Source organism: Odocoileus virginianus, chromosome 13, assembly GCF_023699985.2.
Source record: "Odocoileus virginianus isolate 20LAN1187 ecotype Illinois chromosome 13, Ovbor_1.2, whole genome shotgun sequence".
Classification (NCBI taxonomy): Eukaryota; Metazoa; Chordata; class Mammalia; order Artiodactyla; family Cervidae; genus Odocoileus; species Odocoileus virginianus.
In genome coordinates, this window is record NC_069686.1 from 34528630 (window position 1) to 34554124 (window position 25495).

At 37.0% G+C, this 25495-nt stretch overlaps 1 protein-coding gene across 2 annotated transcripts in view; it reads right to left on the reverse strand.

Moving 5' to 3' along the window:
- Nucleotides 1-3484: 3484 nt before the first annotated feature.
- The window catches only part of ARL6IP6 (ARF like GTPase 6 interacting protein 6), a 34324-nt gene continuing 12313 nt past the window's right edge, over nt 3485-25495 (reverse strand). The window contains exon 4 of one of the 2 annotated variants that reach the window (XM_020900397.2): nt 3485-4892. In XM_020900397.2, the coding sequence (XP_020756056.2) occupies nt 4799-4892 (94 nt within the window). In that variant the 3' untranslated portion in view covers nt 3485-4798. Of the gene's footprint in view, nt 4893-13741; nt 17456-25495 lie in introns of those variants that run through there. The other variant, XM_070476189.1, reaches the window with a different exon arrangement.

A 25495-nucleotide genomic window follows, 5' to 3' on the forward strand; every position in this document is an offset into this window, starting at 1 on the left:
TGGACAACTGATTGATTCAGAAAAAAAAAATCCAAGCTTGATTTCTAGGTGGCTCAGATATTATGTTTCTACTAGTCAAAAACGAGGTGGTGGAGGGCATGGAATTGTCCTTCCTCCCCTGTTCATGGGAGGCAGTGAAGAACAGGGAAGGAAAAGCCTCCTAGGGAGCAGAACTTCAAGCAGTTCTCCGTAACCTGAAGAGACACAGTGGGAAATAAGGATTATACATAGTCATGGAGAAGCAACTAGCAGTGTGGCTGGATTGTCGGGGGCTTGGAAAAGAATTGGTGCCAACTTAAGAAAAGGCTGGGAAGCGGATCCAGAATATGAGAATAGGTCTGAGATACGTTAATGCGCATACCAAAGCCCTGTGAAAGAGGCTGTAAATAATCAAGTAGACAAGATAAGATATTCTGTGTTAGTGTCCTCCTGTCAAGCCATGTTTGATGGGAGAATAAAGGAAGTGTGGGATGGCAAGGATGGAATCCACAGACACAAGTGTGATTTTAGAGGTGATCCTGGCTACTGTTTGTTCCCACCCCATCTTCACCCCCATTGCCCTTTCATGGTATCACACATTGGGGGAAGGGAAGGGGGGCAGGGTGGTCAGCCCGGGTACCTGGTAGCGAACTAACTGCATTAGGAGTAACATCTCAGTGGTTTTGTCCTCATTGGTAAACATACTACGGTCTTAGATTTGCTTTTCTCACTTGCGAGACATCTGGCAGCACCATTATTTATGGATTTACTGAATAGTTTATATATTATCATGGATTCTCATACAACACTGCTCTAGCCAAAAAAACACAGTCCACAGAAGAGGTCAGATGATGTACTTAATTCTTATTTTGCTAATCTCTTTATCAGCTGCTAGGTTTTGTTTTTGCTTGCAGGATCTTAGTTCCCTGATCAGGGATCAAACCTGAGCCCCAGAAGTGAAGGGTCTGAGTCCTAACCACTGGACTGCCAGGGAATTCCCATTAGCTAGTATTGGAATAATCTACTGAAGATTTAGTTATGGAGCCAGTTGAGACACAAGATCTAAAGTTGGGGTCTCTCCAGATGTAGTACATATTTTTACCCAACAACTGACTTTTGATGCTATTTCTCCCATTCCTATATTACATAGGTCCAGGAACCAAGAGGCCTCTCACTAATTACACCCAATGATATCCTCACAAAGTTTTTGCCCTTTGTTCCCCTGACTCTGAACTCTGCTGTTCTTAAAGATTTAAGTACATAACGAAAGAGTTCAAAAGAAATTAGTTCAGAAGAGTTCAAACTTCAAACAGCCACATTATAGATTCTTTATGCCATCAAGTAATCATGCAAAACAAAAAAAGACTGCTAAGTTAGTTGGGGTGTTTTACCCTTGTGATACAGTTGCCACCACACCATGTAAGCAGAGGAATATAGAGGGAAAACGGAAGATACCCTGGGGTGTGTTGTACTACCACACATGGTAGCGAAGAATCAACAAGACATTAGACACGTCAGAAGTAAATTTGTTCACTCTATTAGGGAAGAAACCTAATTTGCCAAGATAGTGGCCAAAGCAAAGATAAAAGAACAGCTCCAAGGGAGGTCTTGTGACCAGGATCTTAAGACAGTAACTTCTACCTATCTTCTTGATGTCATATATAATATATATTTTAAGAAATTTCTTTCCTGTCATTTGGATTAAAAAGCGCATATTTTGTAGGATGTCCAAAACTAGAAGAATGAACATACTCTGAAGTCCTGGCCTCAGATGTAGTAAATGATAGCTGTACTGTTAGGCATGCTTTACTTTTAGAAATTCAAGTATGAAAGGAACAGTATGTGTGGGGAAACTGAACAGTCAAGAATGAGCTGTAGTGAATATTTATCTTTTGGGGCTGCTCATCCCAAATTACAGAAGCTAAATAGGGGAGGCACATGACCAAATCTTGGTCAGTTGGCAATCTCTCCAAAGACTCTGAACCTTGAGCTGATCTTGCAAGGGACAAGAACAAATGACAAGGATTCATTTTATTATCCTGATCATACTGTTCCTACCAACAAACAGTTCCTTTGCTTCCTCCTCCTTCACCTTTCAGTACTTTTTTGATTCTTGCCTACCAGTTCTGAGAGTCACTGGATATCCTTCCACTAAATTCCTTTTCCTTGTTGCTTGCAACAAGTTCCTGATATAATCAAGTAGACAGGCAGAAATGGAAAAATAGACCAACATGGAAAATTTATTTTAATATCTGTTTTATTACTGGAAGTCTATCTTACCTATTCAAAGAACCTACTTTTGCTACTGGATATTTTATGGACTGCACGTTTGTGCCCCCTGAATACCACCAAATTCACTTGGTTGAAACTAACACTCAACGGGATGGTATTAGGAGGTGGGCCTTTGGGAGGTAATTAGGTAGAGAGTGGAGCCCTCATTACGGGGTCAGAATCTTTCTAAAGGAAGACAGCTAGCCTCTCTCCCACCAGTGAGGACACAATAAGACCGCTATCTTCACTAGAACCCAATAATGCTGGCACCCTATTCTTGGACTTCTAGCTCTCAAAACTGTGAATAAACCCAATTTCAAGAATGGCATGGTCACCACTGGGTGTCAGGGACTACAGAAAATGTTATTAGCAGTATCCATGTCAGCCTTATTCTGTCCCACTGAATTTGGCTAAACCCTGGTTGCCAGCATCTCCTGGGTTTGTATCTTCCCAGTTTAATTTACCTTAATTTCAACCTGAAAAATTCTGGGAACAGACTGGCCTAAGTTAAGTCATGTCTCTATTCCTGTTGCAATCACTGTGGCCAGGGAAGATGAGAAACTAGGAGTGGCCTAGCTTTGGTTAGGTACCTATCCTCAGTCAATCACTCTGCTAAGGAAGTAGGACAGTTTATATTTGCATCCTATGTTAGACTGCAGAGAGGAGTTTCCCAAGAAAGAGGAGTCCAGTCCGAAAGAAACAGAGCTCCAGAAGAAGCAGCTTAAGAGATACATACTGAATATTTACATGTATCCATATTATATAGATATAGTATCATACAGAGATTTCCATGTAAAGGGTCTACTAGATTTTTCTTAGTCATAAGACATAAAAATCTGGAAGAAGTTATCCAAATTTGAGGGTGTTGGGGAGTTCTTGGGGGTAGAGAGAAGAAAAACTGATTTTGTTACTTGTACATTCCTTTGCAATAGAAGAGCCCTTTAGAGCCAAGGTTGCTGGGGAAAGGAGGAGAAGGGTTCCGGGGGTGGGGAAGAAGACCTATTCCTTACTCTGCAAGGAATAATTAAGCCATGGGATATGTGTGTATGTGAGTGTGTGTGTGGAGTAATTAAGCCATGGGATGTGTGTATGTGTGTGTAATATGTGTGCCTTACAAAAACACCCCCTTCCCCTATTAATCTAAACACTTTAGATCATTTAAATTAGAGAGAACAGCATTTGGCATTTCCAATGAAAGGTTTTTGAATGGTAAAAATAAAAAAAAGGTTAAGACTTTTAGAAACATTATTAAATCGTTTACTCAGTAACAACAATCAGCAGGTAACATGAACAAGTGTATGTATTTATTTCCCCTCTGGCCTGAGTAAGCACTTTCCCTACACAGAGCTACCCTAAAGCAGGTTTTCCTGTGGCCAGGGAAAGCAGTATCTTAAACAGTCCATCTTTCTAAAATTCAAGTGACTATTCCTAAGCAGGTATTTGGAAAGGAACTGGAACAATTAAGGCTTAATTAGAATTAGAACAAAAACAAACAACACAATTACAAAAGAACATTTAAATAGGAAAATAAGGAAAATTATACATGCACACACACTGTATCAAAATACTTTTTCTATTTTGGTAACCAAATTTTGGAGATTAGAAACAAACTAAGTCAAGCATTCCTAAAAATAAAAATGTCAAGTCTATATTTATTAAAAACAAGATAGTATCAGTTCTGTTGAAGTAATCATATATGCACCAAGATAAATATTTGGCATTGTGAAAATGGAAAGAGGGAATAGCTTTTAAATCTCCTCAATATTATCATTCCTTAAATAGTAAAACTTTTTTCAGTTACTTTTTTGTTAAAAATAAGTTTACTTAGTTTTAAATGTGAGGCCAATGTGCTTTTCTTAAAAGACAAAATACTTATTAAAAATGGAAAGTATTAGGTTTGCACCAGATAAAAAATAACATTTACATTTGCCTAGATGCAACAATTTAAAAAGATACAAATTCAATATATAGTAGGAAAATATGTAAAAAAAAAAAAAACGCAAAGAATCATACCCCGTTAAAAAAATAAGTGCACCTTCTATTGATTATATATCGAAAACTAAATATTCTGATTTAAAAGTAGCTTCTATAAAATGTCAAAGTAGTAGGCATTGTTTGCTTTTCTAATACAATGAATAAATAAGAAATATTTCTATCTCAAAAGTACTATCAGTATTTCTTAGCAAAAATGTAGTATATACATAGAAAGGCAGGCTTTGATACAGGATGTTCTGCACCCAGGTTTCTGAGTTTGATTTCCATTAAAATGTTTTCTACAACTTATAAGGACAATACACACAAAAGTAAAAAGATGAGGTAAACATCTTACACTTTTAAGAACTACTTGAAACTTAATCCTTATATATTCCCAATGCCTAGGCTCTAGAATGATGCTTAAAAAGTCCTCCGTAATGATGATGATATGACATGTATCTGAACCACATAATGAGCAGCAACTTTCTTGGTCTTCCGAATAGGCAGTGATGTTCTTCAGTTTTACAAAGTAATCATGACTAAGTTTTGTCCAGTATTTTGCTTCAGTGCGGGTTTACATGAGGCACCAAGCTACAGTAAGAGCAGCTACAATGCCATTCAAAATTGCCATACTATAGCCCATGTGGAAGGAATGTCCGGTCATTTTCCTAGGGGGAGAAAAAAACAGATGAAAAAAGGAAAATGTAATTTGGTATAACAAAGACACCAAAACTGAAAATGCTTACGACCTGGAAACACGTTTCCCAAACATTGTTTATACATTAATACACAAGTTAAAAAAGATTATTAGACAGCTGCAGGATTAGTAAAGATGTAAGCTCTCTGTCAAAAACTATTTTGTTATCAAATATAATTTTTCAATCTCATTAATTGGAGTAAAATGCTGTTTGATCCCCGTTAACTTCTTTACTGTGCTTCACAGTCACATGTGTGTACCATCACCTAATTCTAAAATATAAATCTTGTTACTAATCCATTACAAGCATATTTTTTCATTTAAATTAGCATTGGTTTCCCCACTCTCTTGTTCTTACTGGTAATTTAAAATACATATTTTTTCCAGTATTTGTCCTACTTGTACCATGTTTTCTTTAGATTACATGAAACTCTACTTTTTCTCCGAGCACTAAAAACAGCATTTGTGCATACATAAATCATTAACAGATTACGTCTATTATAAGCATTTCAGTTTTCAACTCAATAGGTTACTTAATTTAGGTGGCTTTCAGTGGGTTCCCAGGTGTCAGTAAAGACACTGTTTTATGATTACTATGAGGGCCAGCTAGCTCATGTGCACATATTTTCCCTGACATTAGTTCCCTTGATCATGGAGCAATTTTACTTATTTTACTACATTTTCTTAACATTCTTTACACTAACTCTATTGCAGTAATACTCTTTGCTTATCCTAATAAGGATGAGACATGCTAAAAAGAATAGAAGGTAGTGTCCAATTGGTGTCAAAGGCAGAAAAGAATCTTCTCAGTGGAGCAATCCAAATCGAGGACATAGAGGGAGATATACTAGCAGTAGTAAGAATGTCAAGTTGTTAAATATTAAATAATAAGGGCCCTGGACTGAGAGGGTTACCATGCCCCTTGTCCTCTTCAATAAGCACAGATCAAAAACCAGGGAAGTATTTAGATAAAAATTAACATGTGAAGAGCACATTATAATGATTCCAGTCCAGTAAAATCAGGAGCAAAGACTAAAGAATTCACACTTTTCAAAGAACAGCCCCTTTGCATTCACCTGGGACTACAGAAGACTTGTATTCTGAGAGCCTCCTGTTCTGGTCCATGGGAGTTATTACTCTCTCCACTCAATCTTTCTCATCTGGGACCAGATGAGATGCTTCTCATTTGCTCATAAGGGTTATTCTACCTAGCTGTATAAGCTACTATTTGGTAAAATAAAACAGATAACACTAAATACTTTGTCCCTTTAAGAAAAAGAAATTCCTATGTTCTCCTCTAGGAGTTTTATAGTTTCTGGTCTTACATTTAGATCTTTAATCCATTTTGAGTTTATTTTTGTGTATGGTGTTAGAAAGTGTTCTAGTTTCATTCTTTTGCAGGTGGTTGACCAGTTTTCCCAGCACCACTTGTTAAAGAGTTTATCTTTTTTCCATTGTATATCCTTGAAATTCCTCTAACAAAAACTGATGAACAGAAATCTAATTTTAACTGTCAACATTATCATTCATTGTAAAAACAAAACATACCACTGACCTGAGAATATTTAAATTTACACTAACAAAGTTAATCATGGAACAGAATTTCAGGACTTTATTGTTCTCTTTTACTAGTTAGTCTGAGACCCCACATTCCAATAAAAATAGAAAAATCTCTAAAGTACAGCTTATTAGACATTAGGAAATTATAATAACTACAATGCTGACAAAATTGAATTTTACTGAGCTGTACAAGCTCAAATGCTCAGTGGCTCTCACAAACCAGTAAAACAATGAATTTTAATAACACTGAAGAAATACTCCAGAGCAGTGGTTCTTATTCTTTCTACCACCTTAGACATACCATGCTCCCACTGCGAACACTGTAGTGGTTATCATGCATGTACTGCCAGGCAAGGGACTAAAAATATTTGAGGAATTTCTATTTTAAAACTGCTTTTTAAATTCACATGATTTTCCTCCCTGAAGAAGATATATAGAACCCTTGGCAGGTTTTCTCTTCTATGACCTTCTTGTGGTCTTTGAAGTCCTGTAAAAAACTGAAGGTACTTTGATTCCCCTTTGTCAAATACTCCATAAGATGTTATGGGAAAACCTCAACAAACTTTTAGCCAACCCAATAAAATGAAAATTAACATGTGACTTCATTTAACATACTAATTCAAAAATTTAAGACCTGACTATTCATTTGACCATTTAAAAATAAATACAGAAATACACAGAGAACTCAATGACAAAACCAGGATGTTTCCTAAAGTAAATGTTAGAATTCCTAACTGTGGATTTTATTATGCTGAGATACAGTTCTATTCCACCACAATACATTTCTGAAATCAAAACGGAAATAAATGGGAAACATTTAATAAGAAAAAATACTAGAAAAAAATACGGTTACAAAGCAAAGCTCATAATAATACAACTTTTTCTATATCCTAAAAGATTATAGTTATAAGAAGGTACTATTGTGTTTTGGTTCTAAAGAAATCCTTTCTAATAAAGAATCCTACAAAAAGGTACTCATGTGAATCCTGTTAGTGGTTAAGAGTCTTTGAGAGACAGTTTTGAGGGCCAGCTTTGCCACTTTCAAGGGGTATGAAGCCAGAATTTGACCACTGAGCCTCAATTTCCCAAAATGGAAATAAAAAGAAAGTCTACTCTTATAAAGTTATGAGAATCAGATATCTGGCAATACCAAATAATCAACAGATTAGCCACCATCTACTATGGAAAAGAAAGCTTAGCTATAGATGAGATTTTGAAAAATTCTTTTGATCTTCTACTTCAACTCTTGCTTCTAAGTAAAACATCTAAATCTAGACCCGACCCAAATCAAAACAGAGGAACAGGAACATACAAGCAGACTCAAGAGGTGGAGGGAAGAAAGAGACCGAAGAACTACAGGTTTGTGTTTGTGTTTCCGCTTGGTATTACCCTCTTCCAAAAAGTTCATAATCACTTCTCCCTTTATAATTCACAAGGGAACTCAAGACTTCCACTATTTTGATCTAGATTTGTAGTCTGGATATGTGCTTTCTAGCAATATAGTTATACTGATATCTAACAAACTTGTAAAGTGACTAAATCATGAAAGAACTATACGTTATTTTCATTTATTCAGGAATGGAATACATTTCAAATTTAAGATTCAAATTAATTCAACGATTCTGGCAATTTAACTTAGTCTTACTTTTGAACTACAAATTAAAGCACTGAATAAGCCACTACCATAAGTCTCAAATAAATTACCTTTGTTTATTTCAGAGAGAGACCAAACAGATTGGCAGCTCTTTTTTCTTCTCTGTTTCGTGTTTATTGCTTTTCCTCTAATCATGGTCTGGCTGACTCCAAACTGAATCTCTGTACTACACAATGCTGTGCTTAGTCGCTCAGTCGTGTCCAACTCTTTGTGGTCTCATGGACTGGGGCCTGCCAGGCTCCTCTGTCCATGGGGATTCTCTAGGTAACAATACTGGAGCGGGCTGCCATGCCCTCCTCTAGGGGACCTTTCCAACCCAGGGATCGAAACCAGGTCTCCCTCACTGCAGGCGGATTCTTCACCATCTGAGCCAATACTACATAGTAGTCTTCACTTTCTTCAAGTCTTCATTCATATACCATATTAATTCCTATATTTCCTTTCCCTCACATATATTCCACATTTCAGACACACTTCTCATGACAGAACTCTTTCAACTTAATATAGTAACATCACTGCCAACTGATTTTGCTCTGAGCAGAAAGCTCTCTGCTTGCCAGTAAGAAATTATATTAAATTATATTAAAGTCTTACATTAATGACCAACTGGCTATTTGTCTGTGTCTGACTGGCTCAGTAGGAGACAGGATGACTAGTTGATATTAATCTATTCCTTTTTCACACATCTAAGCTGCCTTTTACTGCTCATTCTCTCCCTAGCCAAGACATCTCTAATGCCAAAAGAATTTAAAGTTGTGTGAGCTTTGATTGGAGTAACTATCAGTTCTTGACCTGGAATCAGAAATTCTTAACCCAAATCCAAAATCTGAAACAAAATACTAAACCTCACCATATTTCAATCACTTGCAAAGCATTTGTCTTACGTTTCTTTCAGAAACACAAAATGATACAACAAATTACTTGCAAAAATTTCTGAGGAAGATGAAACTGTCAGTATTCCAATTAACTTTACCAGTGTTATATAAGAAATAAGGGTTAGAATTTCAAAGAGAAAGCTTTCCTCCCTGAGGAAATGCTGTCTCTCATTAAGGAAAAAACAATATATATTACATTCACCCTTTATACTCTAAAAGTTCCTTTTTCTGTTGTTGAAGAAAGTCTTTATTTCTTCTTCACTTTTTTAAATTATTTTTTTTTATTGGAGTAGAGTTGATTTACAATGTTGTTAGTTTCTGCAGGTACAGCAAAGTGAGTCAGTTATATATTTATACACATATATCCACTCTTTTAGATTCTATTCCTATAGGTCATTAAAGAGTATTGAAGAGTCTCCCGTGCTATACAGTAGGTTCTTACAGTAGTGTGTGTATGTACCAGGTGGCGCTAGTGGTAAAGAACCTGCCTGCTAAAGCAGGAGAGATAAGAAAGCAGTTCAATCCCTGGGTTGGGAAGACTGCCTGGAGGAGGGCATGGCAACCCACGCCAGGATTCTTGCCTGGGGAATCCCATGAATAGAGGAGCCTGGAGGTCTACAGTCCATGGGATCGGGAAGAGTCAGACACAACTGAAGCTACTTAGCATAGCAATCACATGCATGTCAGTCCCAATCTCCCAATTTATCCCTCCTGCCCCCTCTCCCCTTGGTAACTGTATTTGTTTCCTACATCTGTGACTCAATTTCTGTTTTGTAAATAGGTTCATTTGTACCATGTGCTTATATTTCACATATAAGTGATATCATATGATATTTTCTTTCTCCATCTGACTTACTTTACTTGGTATGATGGTGTCTAGGTCTATCCATATCACTGCAAATGGCACTATTTCATTCTTTTTAATGGCTGAGTAATACATACTTACCACATCTTCTTTATCCATCCCTGTCAATGGACATTTAGATTGCTTCCATGTCCTGATTATTTAAATAGTGCTACAATGAACATGGTGGTGCATGGATCTTTTTGAATTATGGTTTTCTCCGGATTTATGTCCAAGAATGGGACTGGTGGATCATACGGTAGCTCTATTTTTAGTTTTTAAAGAAACCTCCAGTGTTTTCCATAGTAGCTGCACCAATTTATATTCCTACCAACAGTGTAGAAAGGTTCCCTTTTCTCCACACCATCTACAACATTTAATGTTTGTTGATTTTTTGATTATGGCCATTCTAACTAGTATAACCTCACTGTAGTTGTGATTTCCATTTCTCTAGTAATTAGTGACGTTGAGCATCTTTTCATATGCCTTTTGACCAGCTGTATGTGTTCTTTAGAAAAATGTCTACTTGGATTTTCTGTCCACTTTTTGATTTTTTTTTTTTTTAATACTGAGATGTATGGACTGTTTATGTATTTTGAGATTAATCCCTTTTTGGTCGCTTTGTTTGCAAATATTTTCTTCTATTCTGTGGGTTTTCTTTTCATTTCCCTTATGGTTTCCTTTGCTGTGCAAAAGCTTTTAATTAGGTCCCATTTGTTCATTACTCTTGGAAGTGGATCAAAAAAGATCTCACTGCGATTTATGTCAGAAAGTGTTCTACCTATGTTTTCGTCTAAGAGTTTTATAGTATCCAGTCTTATATCCACTGAGTTTATTTTTGTATATGGTGTCAGAGAATGTTCTAATTTCATTCTTTTATATGTATCTGTCCAGTTATCCCAGCACTATTTATTGAATGCACTGCTTTTCCTCCACTGTATATTCTTGCCACCTCTGTCATGGACCCGGTGACCATAGCTCCATGGGTTTACCTCTGTGCTTTCTATCCTGTCCCACTGATCTGTATTTGTTTTCTGTGCCATGATCATTCTGTTTTGATTAAAGTTCTTTATAATTTTCTCCCCTTTCCATTAAACTTCACCAAAATTTATAGCATGAGTTCTTCATACCAGGCAATATACACGGGAGACAAGGATGTGTCTACTGACACAGTGTGCTAAGTGCTAAAGTTCTGCAGACAGTTCTGCGAACACAAAGGAGCTGTGTGGTTTGTAGAAGGGGAGAGATTTTAATTTTAAAAGAACAGTCAGTACCTGAGCTAAAATTGAATATGATGAATTCAGCATTCTAAACAAATAACAATATGTGCAGGAGCAACACACATGGAGAATGCAGGAAATGGTTAATAGTTTAGCATGGTGAGAGAGGAGGACTTGAAAAACTAACTCTCCTTCCACGGGGTGGAGGTGGGGGGTTTAAACCTGGCTCTAATATTTATAGGACTACTTCAGCCTCCTTGAAAATCTAATTCCCACCTTTAAAGGTTAATAATTCCTCTCTTTAGTGCTCCTGTGAAGACTGAGAGAGATAATGTTAACAAGTACTTGTTGCAGTGTTTTGAATGTACTGAGCACACAATCATTAACACAATAAATGTCAACCATTATTTTTCATGCTGGACTGGCTGGAGTTAATGAGAGAGAAGGAAGAACTGAAGGTGAGGCCAGGTTTCCCACTTCACTGGCTGGATGAAACATCACTCATCATGATAGGGAACCCAAAATACAGGTTGATACAAAGTGGGAAATTTTAGATGTATTAAACTGCAAATACCTATGGGATACTTAAGTAAAAACTCCTAATAAGCAATAGGAAATACAAATGAAAATTAAAAGGGAGGTTCTCAGGAGACAGACTCAGGATAGGCTAGGCAGACTCAGAAGTCTATTTCTCAGCGTAGTAGCTTATGAAAAGGGATTCCACAAGTGCCAAGTAGGGATCAGAAAGCTGGAAAGAAAAAACAAAATAAAACAGAAGGGAGTAGTGTCAGAGAAATTAAGAAAGAAAATCATTTTGAAAAGGAATATTAAACTTTCAAATAATGGATTGAAAGTGAATTTTAAATTTTGTAATTAAGAGTTCTGTGGTCAATTTAAGGAGAAAAAATTTTAGTCTAGGAGTGACTGCACAACATATGTGGTAGCAACTATAGTTCACTGTGAAACAGGGACTCTTTCTTCTCTAGTCTTACAAGATACTTAACTATGAAGAGATTTAGGCATGAAGATTTTTTCTCTAACACAGGAGAAACTTGAATGTTTAAAAAATATCCTAACAAGAACACTGGGTATAAAGGAAAGGCTGCAGTGAGAAGGGGCAATAAACACAGCACAGAAAGTAGAATTAAGTTTGGGCAGGGAGAAGAACCTTTATCCTCTGAGATACAAGGAAAAATGGTATGATGGAAGTGGATGTAAATTAAGTTTGTAATTAATTTCATGAAAGAGGGAGGAAGCAGCAGGAAGTTCCCTCATTATGAACTTTCATGACCTGCAAGTGAGGTCCACTGAAAACTAAAATGCAAAGTGAATATGGGGAATAGACACAGAGAAAAAAAATGGGACAGGGATGTAGGATGGATGGATGGATGTGCTGCTAATCACTTCAGTTGTGTCTGACTCTGTGTAACCCTATGGACTGTAGCCCGCCAGGCTCCTCTGTCCATGGGATTCTCCAGGCATGGATGGACAGTACTAGCTAGTAAGATTCTAGTTGAGAATATGAAGGTTGTGAACTCTAGTTATTCAGATCTTAGTTTGGATGATTCATCTCTTAGTCTCTTCATCCTTTCTATATGGAACACCACAGCACTTGACCCATTTTAGAATGGATTTGAGGTCTTCTGCTGTTTCAATGTTTTGCTAGCTTTGCTGCAGGCTCTCTCCTACCTGACCTTCCTTTTACCTCTATAACTTTACAATTTTTCAGGGCAGGCACTTCATCCTTCCTTCTCTGTACAAGGCCTGGTAAAAGGAAGCTAGTTTCACTTATAGTTCCAGTAACTGTGACCAAGTTTTGATGTATTTACTTTGGCTTTCCATTTTAAAGTTTCTAATTATTTTTCTTGCCAACAACTTATTTCTCCTAGTCTATTTCTTAATCCTGAAAAACACTTACTGTACTTGGGAAGAAAGAAACTTGTACACTCACAATCTAGAAGAAGTGAGTAAAGTTAATACAATGGGTTTGTATAACTGTCTCGTGTTGTGTGTGTGTTTGCTCAGTCATGTCCGACTCTTCTCGACCCCATGGACTGTATCCTGTCCAGGCTCCTCTGTCCATAGGATTTTCCAGGCAAGAATACTGGAGTGGGATGTCATTTCCTTCTCCAATAACTGTCTTACTTTTTTATAATTTTAAACATCCTCAAGCTGTAAGCCTTCTTGTTTGTTCAAATGGCCTTTAGAGAACCCTTTATCACTACTTTATCATCATTTATTCACTAAAACTTAGATGTTCAGTAAAAGTTAACCTGTTTACCATTTAGGCATGAAGGAATTATTATGGGCTTCCCTTGCGGCTCAGTTGGGAAAGAATCCACCTGCAATGCAGGAGACCTGGGTTCGATCCCTGAGTTGGGAAGACCTCCTGGAGAAAGGAAAGGCTACTCACTCCAGTATTCTGTCCATGGGGAAGTAATTATTATAAATTAATGTAAATGGGATTTTTAAAAAAGTGTGTCATATCCTGACAACTATAAAACTAAGCTGAACAGACAAGTCCACTTGATTTTATAAACATATATGTGTGTGTATATACATATATTTCTTAGATCTGTAGAAACTTTATAAGCAATGTCTAATTTCAGAGCGGTGCTCTAAGGAAGGCTTAGCAAACTAGGACACACCTGTCCTGCCACCTGTGTCTTTTTGTTGGAACACAGTCTCACTCACACCTTATGTACTGTCTTTGGCTGCTCTGGTGCTGCAGTGGCAGAGTTGAAGAGTTGTGACAGGGACCACATGGCCCACAAAGTCAAAATACCACTTGGTCCTTCGCAGAAAAAGTCTGCCAACTCTGGTCCTAAAGCCTCCCTATTCAAAGTATAATCCACAGATTAGCAGTGTATTAGCCTTGCCTGGGAATTCCTTAGAAATTCAGAATTGCAGAGTGTACCCCGACATACTGAATCAAAATTTCTCTTCAGCCAGAACCTCTAGTGACTCTAAAAGCCTCAAAGTAAATATTATTACTATTTGGAAATATATAAATTAGCAAAGAGATTTCCTGGGAGATTATCACTTCAGAAATCTATCCCACTTCAAAAATCTATCCCAACTGATTTCCACTTGAAAGCTTCAAAGTTACTACAGTTTTAAACAAAAAAAATACCTAAGTTGAACAATGATAAAATGCTATTTGTTTCACTGTATCATTACGTTCCTGAAACAGATTTTGACTTCTTTAGAATGTTATAGGACAGATAACTCGAATAAGAAATCAGGTAAGAAACTATGCAGAAGTTAAAAAAAAAATTCTCCCATTTGTCCCTCTCTTGTTTTTGTGTATATTTACATTGCTAAGACAGTGGCTACACACTGGATGCATTGTATAACTGTGTATGCATATATACATTTGTATTTCTTTAGCCTTTTTAAAAAAATACATCTCAAAGTAATCTGTCAGGAGAAAATACAGCAAAATATTTTTAGAATGTAAGTGCCAGAAAATAAGACTAAAACTATCATATTAGCTAGCTTACTGAATTATAAGTCTAACCCCTCAAGAAAATTAGAGATACCAAGGGAACATTTCATGCAAAGATGGGCACAATAAAGGACAGAAATGGTATGGACCTAACAGAAGCAGAAGATATTAAGGATAGGTAGCAAGAATACACAGAACTGTACAAAAAAGATCTTCACGACCCAGACAATCACGATGGTGTGATCACTCACCTAGAGCCAGATATCCTGGAATGTGAAGTCAAGTGGGCCTTAGGAAGCATCACTACAAACAAAGCTAGTGGAGGTGATGGAATTCTAGTTGAGCTATTTCAAATCCTAAAAGACGATTCTGTGAAAGTGCTGCACTCAATATGCCAGCAAATTTGGAAAACTCAGCCGTGGCCACAGGACTGGAAAAGATCAGTTTTCATTCTAATCCCCAAGAAAGGCAATGCCAAAGAATGCTCAAACTACCACACAATTGTACTCATCTCACACGCTAGCAAAGTAATGCTCAAAATTCTCCAAGCCAGGCTTCAACAGTACGTGAACCGTGAATTTCAGATGTTCAAGTTGGATTTAGACAAGGCAGAAGAACCAGAGATCAAATTGCCAACATCTGTTGGAGCATCGAAAAAGCATAGAGTTCCAGAAAAACATCTACTTCTGCTTTATTGACTATGCCAAAGCCTTTGACTGTGTGGATTACAACAAACTGCAGAAAATTCTGAAACAGATGGGAATACCAGACCACCTGACCTGCCTCTTGAGAAACCTGTATGCAGGTCAGGAAGGAACAGTTAGAACTGGACATGGAACAACAGACTTGTTCCAAATAGGAAAAGGAGTACATCAAAGCTGTATATTGTCACCCTGTTTATTTAACTTATATGCAAAGTACATCATGAGAAATGCTGGGCTGGATGAAGCACAAGCTGGAATCAAGATTGCCGGGAGAAATATCAATAACCTCAGATATGCAGATGACACCATCCTTATGGCAGAAAGTGAAGAACTAAAGAGCCTCTTGAGTGAAAGAGGAGAGTGAAAAAGTTGGCTTAAAGCTCAACATTCAGAAAACTAAGATCATGGCATCCGGTCCCATCACTTCATGGCAAACATGGAGAAACAGTGGAAACAGTGGCTAACTTTATTTTTTGAGCTCCAAAATCACTGCAGATGGTGACTGCAGCCATGAAATTAAAAGACACTTACTCCTTGGAAGCAAATGACCAACCTAGACAGCATATTAAAAAGCAGAAACATTACTTTGCCAACAAAGGTCCGTCTAGTCAAGGCTATGGTTTTTCCAGTAGTCATGTGTGGATGTGAGAGTTGGACTATAAAGAAAGCTGAGTGCCAAAGAGCTGATGCTTTTCAACTATGGTACTGGAGAAGACTCTTGAGAGTCCCTTGGACAGCAAGGAGATCCAACCAGTCCATCCTAAAGGAGATCAGTCCTGAATGTTCATTGGAAGGACTGATGGTGAAGCTGAAACTCCAATCCTTTGGCCACCTGATGCAAAGAGCTGCCTCATTTGAAAAGACCCTGATGCTGGGAAAGACTGAAGATGAGAGGAGAAGGGGATGATAGAGGATGAGATGGTTGGATGGCATCACTGACTCAATGGACACGAGTTTGAGTAAACTGTGGGAGTTGGTAATGACAGGGAGGCCTGGCTTGCTGCAGTCCATGGGGTCGCAGAGTCGGACAAGACTGAGCAACTGAACTGAACTGAAGGTGTAGTTGTATTTGGGTGGAGTGATGTATTTCAAGTGCATACACCACACCATATATACACATATGCATGTCTAGAGTCATATGGTTTTAGTAATCAAGATTACAAATACAGAAATAATTATTAAATGTGCTATATGATTATACTTGTATAAAAACAGAAATATTTACATATGTATAGTTTTTTTTTAATCTGAGGTATAATCTGCAATCTGTTCACACTAGTTAATTCAGCATTATTCAAAATAAGATTTTGCAGTCATTAAGTAAGTTATACAATTCTGTGCTACATGTATTAATTCTACAATCATAAAAAAATCAATAAAGGGAAATTTTAAATCAGTCACTGTCCTGGCAAATAAATTTCTCAATTACTATTTGAAATAGAAATGCTATTAAAATATAAAAGCATTAGAAATATGACTGCACTGACTTCAAGGTTTCACAATAATCCTGAGCTAAGGATTATCTAGAAAAACATTTACTTAAAAGATGTAAGGTGAGGAAAAAAATGTAAATGTATATATATACACACATAATGTTGAGCTATAATGCATCATTATTAAAAATACATGGGCTTCTGAGGTGGTGCTAGTGGTAAAGACTATGTTATAACAGAATTCAAAATTTCAACTTTAAAGCAGCTCCTCGTTTTTTAAAAAGGATTTTTTTCCTTAGTTTCCCAGCTATACTGCCAAATTCTCTAGTCCTTATGATCTCTTTAATCACTTCTGAATCTCCATTCTATAATAATCTATGCCTCATTTAGAATTTTACCAACTAGAAATTTTAATTGAATCACAACCTATGTTTTGCTGGTGTGATATTAACTAACATAATAACGTACAGGCACTGAAAGATCCTAACAATGAGCGGAGTTCTTTAACATGGAATTAAAATGTATGCATTTAAGTTATTTCTCATTGTATTACAGTTTCCTGAAAATTAAAGAGAAATAAATGTATATCTGGTTGGATGAAACTGCATTCTAACTTACAGTCTAGTTTACTTATATATAGCAATCTGTTGTTACTGTTTAACTGCTAAGTCCTGTCCCACTCTTGCAACCCCACAAATTGTAGCCTACGTGGTTCCTCTGTTCATGGGATTTCCCAGGCAAGAATACTGGAGTGAGGTGCCAGGTTGCCATTTCCTTCTCCAGGGATCTTCTCGACCTAGGGATAGAACCCGCGTCTCCTACATTATTAGCAGATTCTTTTTACCACTGAGCCAGCAGAAAAGCTATATATATAGCAGTTTACTTGGTTGAAAACTGAACTAAACATGTTAACTTTATACATCACTGTTATCAAGGTAGAAAAATGGCTAAAGACATCTATCTGTCCTGGATACTGTCCTTAGTTAGACAAAGTCCTTATTTGTTAGAAAGTTAGGCCAAACAGTACCCAAAAAAATGGGATTTCATAAGTCAGTTTAAAAATAACACCATGTCTTGTTGACAAACTTGCTTTGCCAAGAACAAGGTTTAAAAACCACTACCATGTACTATTAGCATTATTTAATACAAGAAAGAGCATATTATTATCAAAAGAACAGAACGGGGAAAAATTTAAAGGATAAAAATCTAAAGATAAATAACAATTACTCAAGAAAATATAATTTGCAACCAGCGGTAGGCCACAGTCAGACATCCAGCTTAAATTATGCAAGGGAAAGAAAAGCTCTGGGACTATATCAGATTTATCATCTGATGTATCTGTTGCTTTACCTAGTAAACATATTTACTGCCTATGAGTGTAGATATCACTGCTTTTAATCCCATTTTGGAGAGGAGGAAATTGACTTACAATTTATGAATATTGTTGAACACATATAAAGGGTTCCAAGTACAACATTACCAAGTGCTATCTCTTAGGTATTTCTTATCCATGCTATTCTGTGCATATGGACACCTGTGTCTATTCAGCAACCCATACATGACACATTGTAAATTTGTGTAAGCAAAAGCCATAGCAAATAGGTGCAAAGCAAACAGCAGCTATATTACTTTATGAAAGTAACGAAGAAACCAAGAATATTTAATATGATTTCTTACAGGATTGTTACATTTAAGTCTCCATTCAGAATTTTAATGGAATATATAAGACATGTATATTTTAACCCTTCACTTCAAGAAGCCTCTGTGCAATGCCATCAATATATTCATTAATAGTGACAACTTTACAACTGATGGCTCCAAACAGTCCCTAGAATGAAGATAATGAATAATGAAATGACAGATAATGAAACTTCATGATACTCAAATAGCAAGGCCAAGTTCTTGATCTATCTCTTTTGTCAGTAGCTTCTCTCCAACTGCAATTAGCCATCTGACATCTGTTTCATTAGTCCATGGCAATAAAGAATATCTGATCTCACAAAGCGGCAACTCTCCAAAGTCTGTATAAAAGAGTCACACCATCAATTTGTTGTGTTCAATGTTAAATCTAGTGTGCTTGGAAAAGAAACTTCTAATTTAAATACTAAATCACCTACTTGTCTTGATCTTCAAGACATATTACTGATCAAGAACCCATAACCTCATTTCTATTATGATTTTACTATTTTGTTTGTACTATATCTTAACCTATAAGAGAAATAATGGCCCCAGTAATAAGAACAAGAACTTAGAGAAAACCTTTTCACATACAAATGTAATGGAGATTTAAATATTTCAGCATCTGACTACATCCAGAACATTACACAGGAATAACACGTGAGATGTGTTAATTTTCACTCTATAAAAGTTACCAAAAAGCAATTCAAATGAAAATCAACTGTTCATTTTCTTTCTTTCTTCTAATTTACTCTGCAAATACCAAATACCATTGCAACACAATTTAAAAAAACAACAAGGCTGTACAGAAATGTTTAAATTGAATTAAAAGCATGTGTTTGTTGAAACTGAGTGTCCTAATATTCACAAATATCATTTGTGGTTGGAAGCAGCAGAAAGGTGGATAACTCAGAGTGATCCAGACAAAAAAACCAACAGCACCAGGAAGACAGTACTTTGTATATTCACTATAGATTGCCAACCAAATTCTATATATTTTAACATTTTAGGAACTGCACAAATGTGACCACTTGAGAGGCACCTAAAGTACAAATGAAACTAAAGGGAGGGGGAAGGGAACAACCTTAAAAACAATGATATGGCCATTCAGTTCAGTTCAGACGCTCAGTTGTGTCCAACTCTTTGCGACCCACAGGACATGACAAAAACTGGTTAGAATCAACAAGGTCCAACATGGCAGAAGAGTGAACCTCATCATATGCTCCCTGTAATACCTTAGTATCTAAACGATGCACCCACCAGCCCCATGACAGTTCTGAGGCTAACCATAAAAGGTCAAGAAGTAGGTGGTGGCCAATCCTGAAGTTGCTGCCCCTTCCCCAAATTATTTGGGATAATCCCAATCACATACATTACCCATCACATACATTATCGTTTCCCAACTAAATTTATTTCTATACTATAAACTAACATTTTTACCCTAGACAGGACCTATGATAATCATTGAGTTACCTAACAAGCTGATAACTATAAATCTGCAGCTACATCACTGAAAACAGTGGGAGACCTTATTTTCTTGGGCTCCAAAATCATCGCAGATGGTGACAGCAGCCTTGAGTTAAAAGACGCTTGCTCCTTGGAAGAAAAGCTATGACAAACCTAAACAGCATATTAAAAAGCAGAGACATTACTTTGCCAGCAAAGGTCTGTCTAGTCAAAGTTATGGTTTTTCTAGCAGTCATGTATGGATATTGAGAGTTGGACCATAAAGAAGGCTGAGCGATGAAGAACTGATGCTTTTGAACTGTGGCGTTGGAGAAGACTCTCGAGAGTCCCTTGGACTGCAAGGAGATCCAACCAGTCAATCCTAAAGGAAATCAGTCCTGATATTCATTGGAAGCTGAAGCTCCAGTACTTTGGCCACCTGATGCAAAGAACTCACTCAAGATGCTCATGATGCTGGGAAAGTGTGAAGGCAGGAGGAGAAGGAGATGACAGAGGATGAACTGGTTGGATGGCATCACTGACTCAATGGACATGAGTTTGAGCAAGCTCCAGTAGTTGTTGATTGACAGGGAAGCCTGCTGTGCTGCAGTCCATGAGGTTGCAAAGAGATGGACACTACTGAGGGACTGAACTGAACTGAGATGGTGTTTGTGCACAGGTAATGTGAAATGTGAGAGAAATCATTCTGAAGTGGAGCACTCTGGTCACTGACAGAGAACAGTGAAGGAGAGAACAGAGTGAGATTTTATTAATAAGAACAGACTTTAACTGGATTTGGCAATACTGCATGGGCAAAAGTGCCACAGAGCAAAGGCTCACAGCAAGTGCCTTTAATTGTCAATAAAATGACACTGCTTCAATCAGTGAAATTCTTCCTGTTGATTCGAGACAGGCAAAAAAAAACAATAAACATAGTTAGGTGCCAGCTATGCCACAGGCAAATTATTTGGCTTTGTGCAAGGCAAAATATTCCTTGGGACTCAGTGTCTTCATCTGTTTAAAAAAAATGGAGGACCTGGACGAATGATAACCCCTATGGGTGACTTAGAAGAGACTTAAGTTCTCCAAAAACCTTTAATATGAAGGTCTAAGACATTCACAGTGATCCTAGAATATTTGATAAAAAGTTGTACTTTTTAACAACTCTTTAACAACCCAAGTACACATCTCCTATCTATACCTGTCTTCCTCCCCACTCAGAAGGACTTAAGTTCTCGTGCTGCCACCAGCTCAGCCTGGAAAGAACCCCAAGATTCTTTTAGGTTTTGGGTTCTCTCTCTGACTGTAGTATCTTTACATGGGTGGTCATATATTTAAACACATTAACTCCTGAATACTATAATTAAAGCAGATTACCATTTTGTGAAATATTAACTACAGTCAGGCACGACTGAAGCGACTTAGCATGCATGCATACATCGGAGGAGGAAATGGCAGCCCACTCCCGTATTCTTGCCTGGAGAATCCCAGGGACAGAGGAGCCTGGTGGGCTGCCGTCTATGGGGTTGCACAGAGTCAGACACGACTGAAGCGACTTAGCAGCAGCAGCATAGTGTTAAATTTGCCTGCTTGGAAATCCAATGAGTAAAACCCAATGAGTAAAAAAAAAAAAAAACAAAAAAAACCCAATGAGTGCACAGGGAAAACCTAATGAATAGTGAACTAAAGATGTTGATTAAATAGGATAGAAGAATAGGATAATGAATTATAAAGTAGGGAGAAGTAGGCAATGCCTAAACAGACACCCCAGGGAATCTAAAGTTACTGCCTCTGCCTCTAGCTCTTTAACAGATTTTTCAGAAACTAAGAAAATAATTTAAAAGTACAAGTGACCTAAATTTCCTTTTCTGCAAAGAAAGTAACTGCTTCCTAATCAAGAAGTTTATATATTTGACAATGCAGTATACCCTTTAACCCAGTAAACTTTGCAAAGTAAGCCTGGCAACCATCTTTCTTAAAAATTTGCCTCTGGGGGTTTTCCCTGGAAGTCCAGTGGTTAAGACTCCGTACTTCCACTGCAGGGGGCATGGGTCTGAGCCCTGGTTGGGAAACTAAGATCTTGCATGCCTCAGTGAGTGGTCAAAAAAAAAAAAAAGCCTTTGAAGCCCATTAAGTAGCTGAATAAAAATACACCTTGCAAAGTTCTTTAACCATCTTATTTCCTAAAGGTCTTCCCTTGTGGCTCAGCTGGTAAAGAATCCACCTGTAATGCAAGAGACCTGGGTTCAATCCCAGGGTTGGGAAGATCCTTTGAAGAAGGTAACAGCTACTCACTCCAGTATTCTGGACTGGAGAATTCTATGGACTGTATAGTCCATGGGGTCGCAAAGAGTCAGACACGACTGAGTGACTTTCACTTTCCTAAAGGTCTGTGCATATGTGAAAATGAAAGTTTCTCAGCTGTATCTGTTATGGACTATGTTTGTGTCCATTTCCTAACCACCCAATTCATGTCAAAACCTTACCCTCCAACTGACCATATTAGAAAGCGAGGCCTTTAGAAGTAATTAGGATCGGATGAGAGTCATGAGGGTTAAGCCCTCATGAATGGGATGTGGGATAAGTGTTCTTCTAAGAGTCACAAGAGAGCTTGCATCCTCTCTCTGTTCTCTGCCTTGTGAGGATACAATGAGAAGGACGTCCTCTGCAACCCAGAAGATGGACCTCACCAGAAACTGACCAGCTGGCACCCTGATCTTAAGGATTACAGTCTCCAGAACTGTGGGAAATCAATTTTTGTTGTTCATGAGGCTTCCTAGGTGGCCTAGATGGTAAAGAATCTGCCTGTAACGCAGGAGACCAGGGTTTGATCCCTGCGTCAGGAAGATCCCCTGGAGAAGGGCATGACAATCCACTCCCGTATTCTTGCCTGATGAATTCCATGGAAAGAGGAACCTGGTGGGCTGCAGTCCATCAGGCTGCACAGAGTCGGACATGGCTGAATGACTAACACATGCACATGCATAAGCCACCCAGTTTATGGTACCTTTATATAGCAGCTTGAACTAAGATAATACCTAACAAATATGAAAGTGTAAATATAAAAAAATTTTTATGAGTGCAAAGGTTTTATTTCTTATCTCAACTTCTCTAATTAATTATTGATCCAAACTGTGATTTCATTAAATGTCTCATCTAAAATTTACTACATAACAATAAAGATTATTATTTTCTCCCCTCAAGGAGTTCATGTTTCTAAGGAAGTACAACTAATTGATAGCCATAGTAAATATGGGCTTCTCAAATTTTTTTCCCACTCTACTAATTAGTTTAAAAAAAAATGCCCTTGGGTTTAAATCTGCAAAGGAGAGCAAATGACTGCTTTTTGTAAAAAAACAAACCGGTTAGACTTGATTATTTTATCCTCTTCATCCTTGATATTCATGATGGACTTAGAAATATGGAAGACTTTTAATAATAATCTTAAAAAAATAAAGAGAAAATTCTCTTTGCTTTATGTCTCAATTATAGTGCCTTTCTTTACTTTTTAATTAGTTAAGGAGACCTCTGTTTAATAAATTATCTTAGAAACTAGCTATCATTTATATTAGGTTTTCCTTAAAAAACAGATATATAGGATGATTGGTCTTTCAAGTATATTTAAAACACTGAAATCTCAAAGAAATATTGAATAGAAAATGTTGTAACAAAATTTAAATTAAAAATGGATTACAAATATCTATACTATGATCCCAATTTTAATTTTTAAAAAATGCTAAGAATGGAATGATACATATTAAAATGTTGTCATTTTTTCTAATTAAGAGTTTTTCTATTATTTTCTTATCTTTTGAATTTTTAACAAAGAACCTGTACTTTATGTAATCAGAGGAAACATTTATATTAACATCAGTTTATTTTAAATAAAATATAACCTGTTATAAACATTATTTTTATAAAAATGTGATATTGAAAAATAATAAAATGCATCAATCTGATTTCTCAGAAAATAAAGTCTGAAGATTTTAACTTTCTCAAAAGGCAGAGTTGTTTCCCTGTACAAGCACTCACTCTGCTGGTGACAAAGAGAATGTACTTATATTCTGCCCGTTCTGAAGTAATTGCATTATTTGCCTCAAACACCAGAGGGCAGGGTTTTCACTATGAAAAAACTATCAATTATCACTATGTTATATACCTTTTTTGGGTCTGTGGTTTCCGTTAATCTGTGATCAAATGCCACTGTATTTATTATGTCTTTTTGGACTGTACTTCTATTTAGTATATATGGATCAATTAAAATTACAGTTTGACTCCAATGAGCTAATACCTGATTTGTATATAAAATTGGACTTCCCAATTTTGGGTGACTCGGACAGTAAGAATCTGCCTGCAATGCAGCAGACCCGGGTTCAACCCCTGGTTTGGGAAGATCTTTTGGAGAAGGGAATGGCAATCCACTCCAGTATTCTTGCCCGGAAAAATTCCATGGACAGAGGAACCTGGGGGACTACAGTCCATGGGATTGCAAAGTCAGACATGAATGAGCAACTAAGACACACACCTATGTAAAATTAACTTCTCTCTACTTATCAATATGTAAGTCTCTGATCTGACACTATCTCATCTTTGAATGACTAATAAAGACATTGAAAACTGAGGTCCATCACTACTGGTTCTAGTCTAATAAAAAAATGCAAAGATAAATTTTAGGAAATTAGTTAAATGCTCTTAGAATTCCAGATCCTTAAAGGAACATTGAAATGCTTTCTTCTAACTCTAAAAGCTTCTAACATATGAGTCTTAGGAATTCTGATGATAGTGGAAGTGAAGCTGAGAGGGCAAATATTCCAGGAAGAAAGAACAGCAAGAGCAAAGACAAAAGTTCATGTCTATTTAGAAAATGTCAGGGTAATTTGGTAATGGCTACGAGAGAGGCAGCACTGGAGAAAAAGTTGAAGATAAAGTTGGAAAAGCAGAGCAGGGTCACTTGGGGAAGGACTGTTAGGCTATACCTGGGAGTCAGACTTGCTTTTCAAAGAATCAAGAAAGCCACTGAAGACTTTTAAACAAGCGAACTGTGACTAAGATCTGTTTTTATAAAGGCTGTAATATACAAGACAAATCAGAGTGAGAACCTGGGAGTAGGGGACTCCAAGGAGTAAAGTACCCTAACCAAGACTTTAAAATAGGGCAAAAACACCGTGGGTGCTAAGACAAAGTATTCCAATAACACCTCAAAAGGCAAGAATGACTGGACTTGCTGAAGGGCTAAATAGAGTGAAAAAGGGTTTCAGGCCTTGGTAAGCAGGTGGATACTTATGTCTAGGACTAAACGTTTTAACAATTCTAAATGCCAGGTGCTTTCTGACTCCAGGTGGCAAAATCTACTAAATACCTGGAAATATAGGACTAGAATTCAGGGGGAAGTGAGACATAAATAAGTAAAAGTAAAAAAAATAAAATTAAGGGGTTTTTTGTGTGACTTATTGTATCATCTATATCAGACTCACACCCTCATTAAAGTTAACTGGTTGATGTCAATGAGCAGCAATAGAAAGTAACTCTGAATTGACTTAGCAAAATTAACTTTCAAACTGAATGTTACCCATGTAAATTATGTGAGGGCACTGCACCATTACATATAACTTAGTTTAGATTATTAATTAATCATTATCCACTCAAAACACACACACAAAATTTATTGGCAAGTATGTGATTTATGTTACATATATAGATAGGGATTTATTAA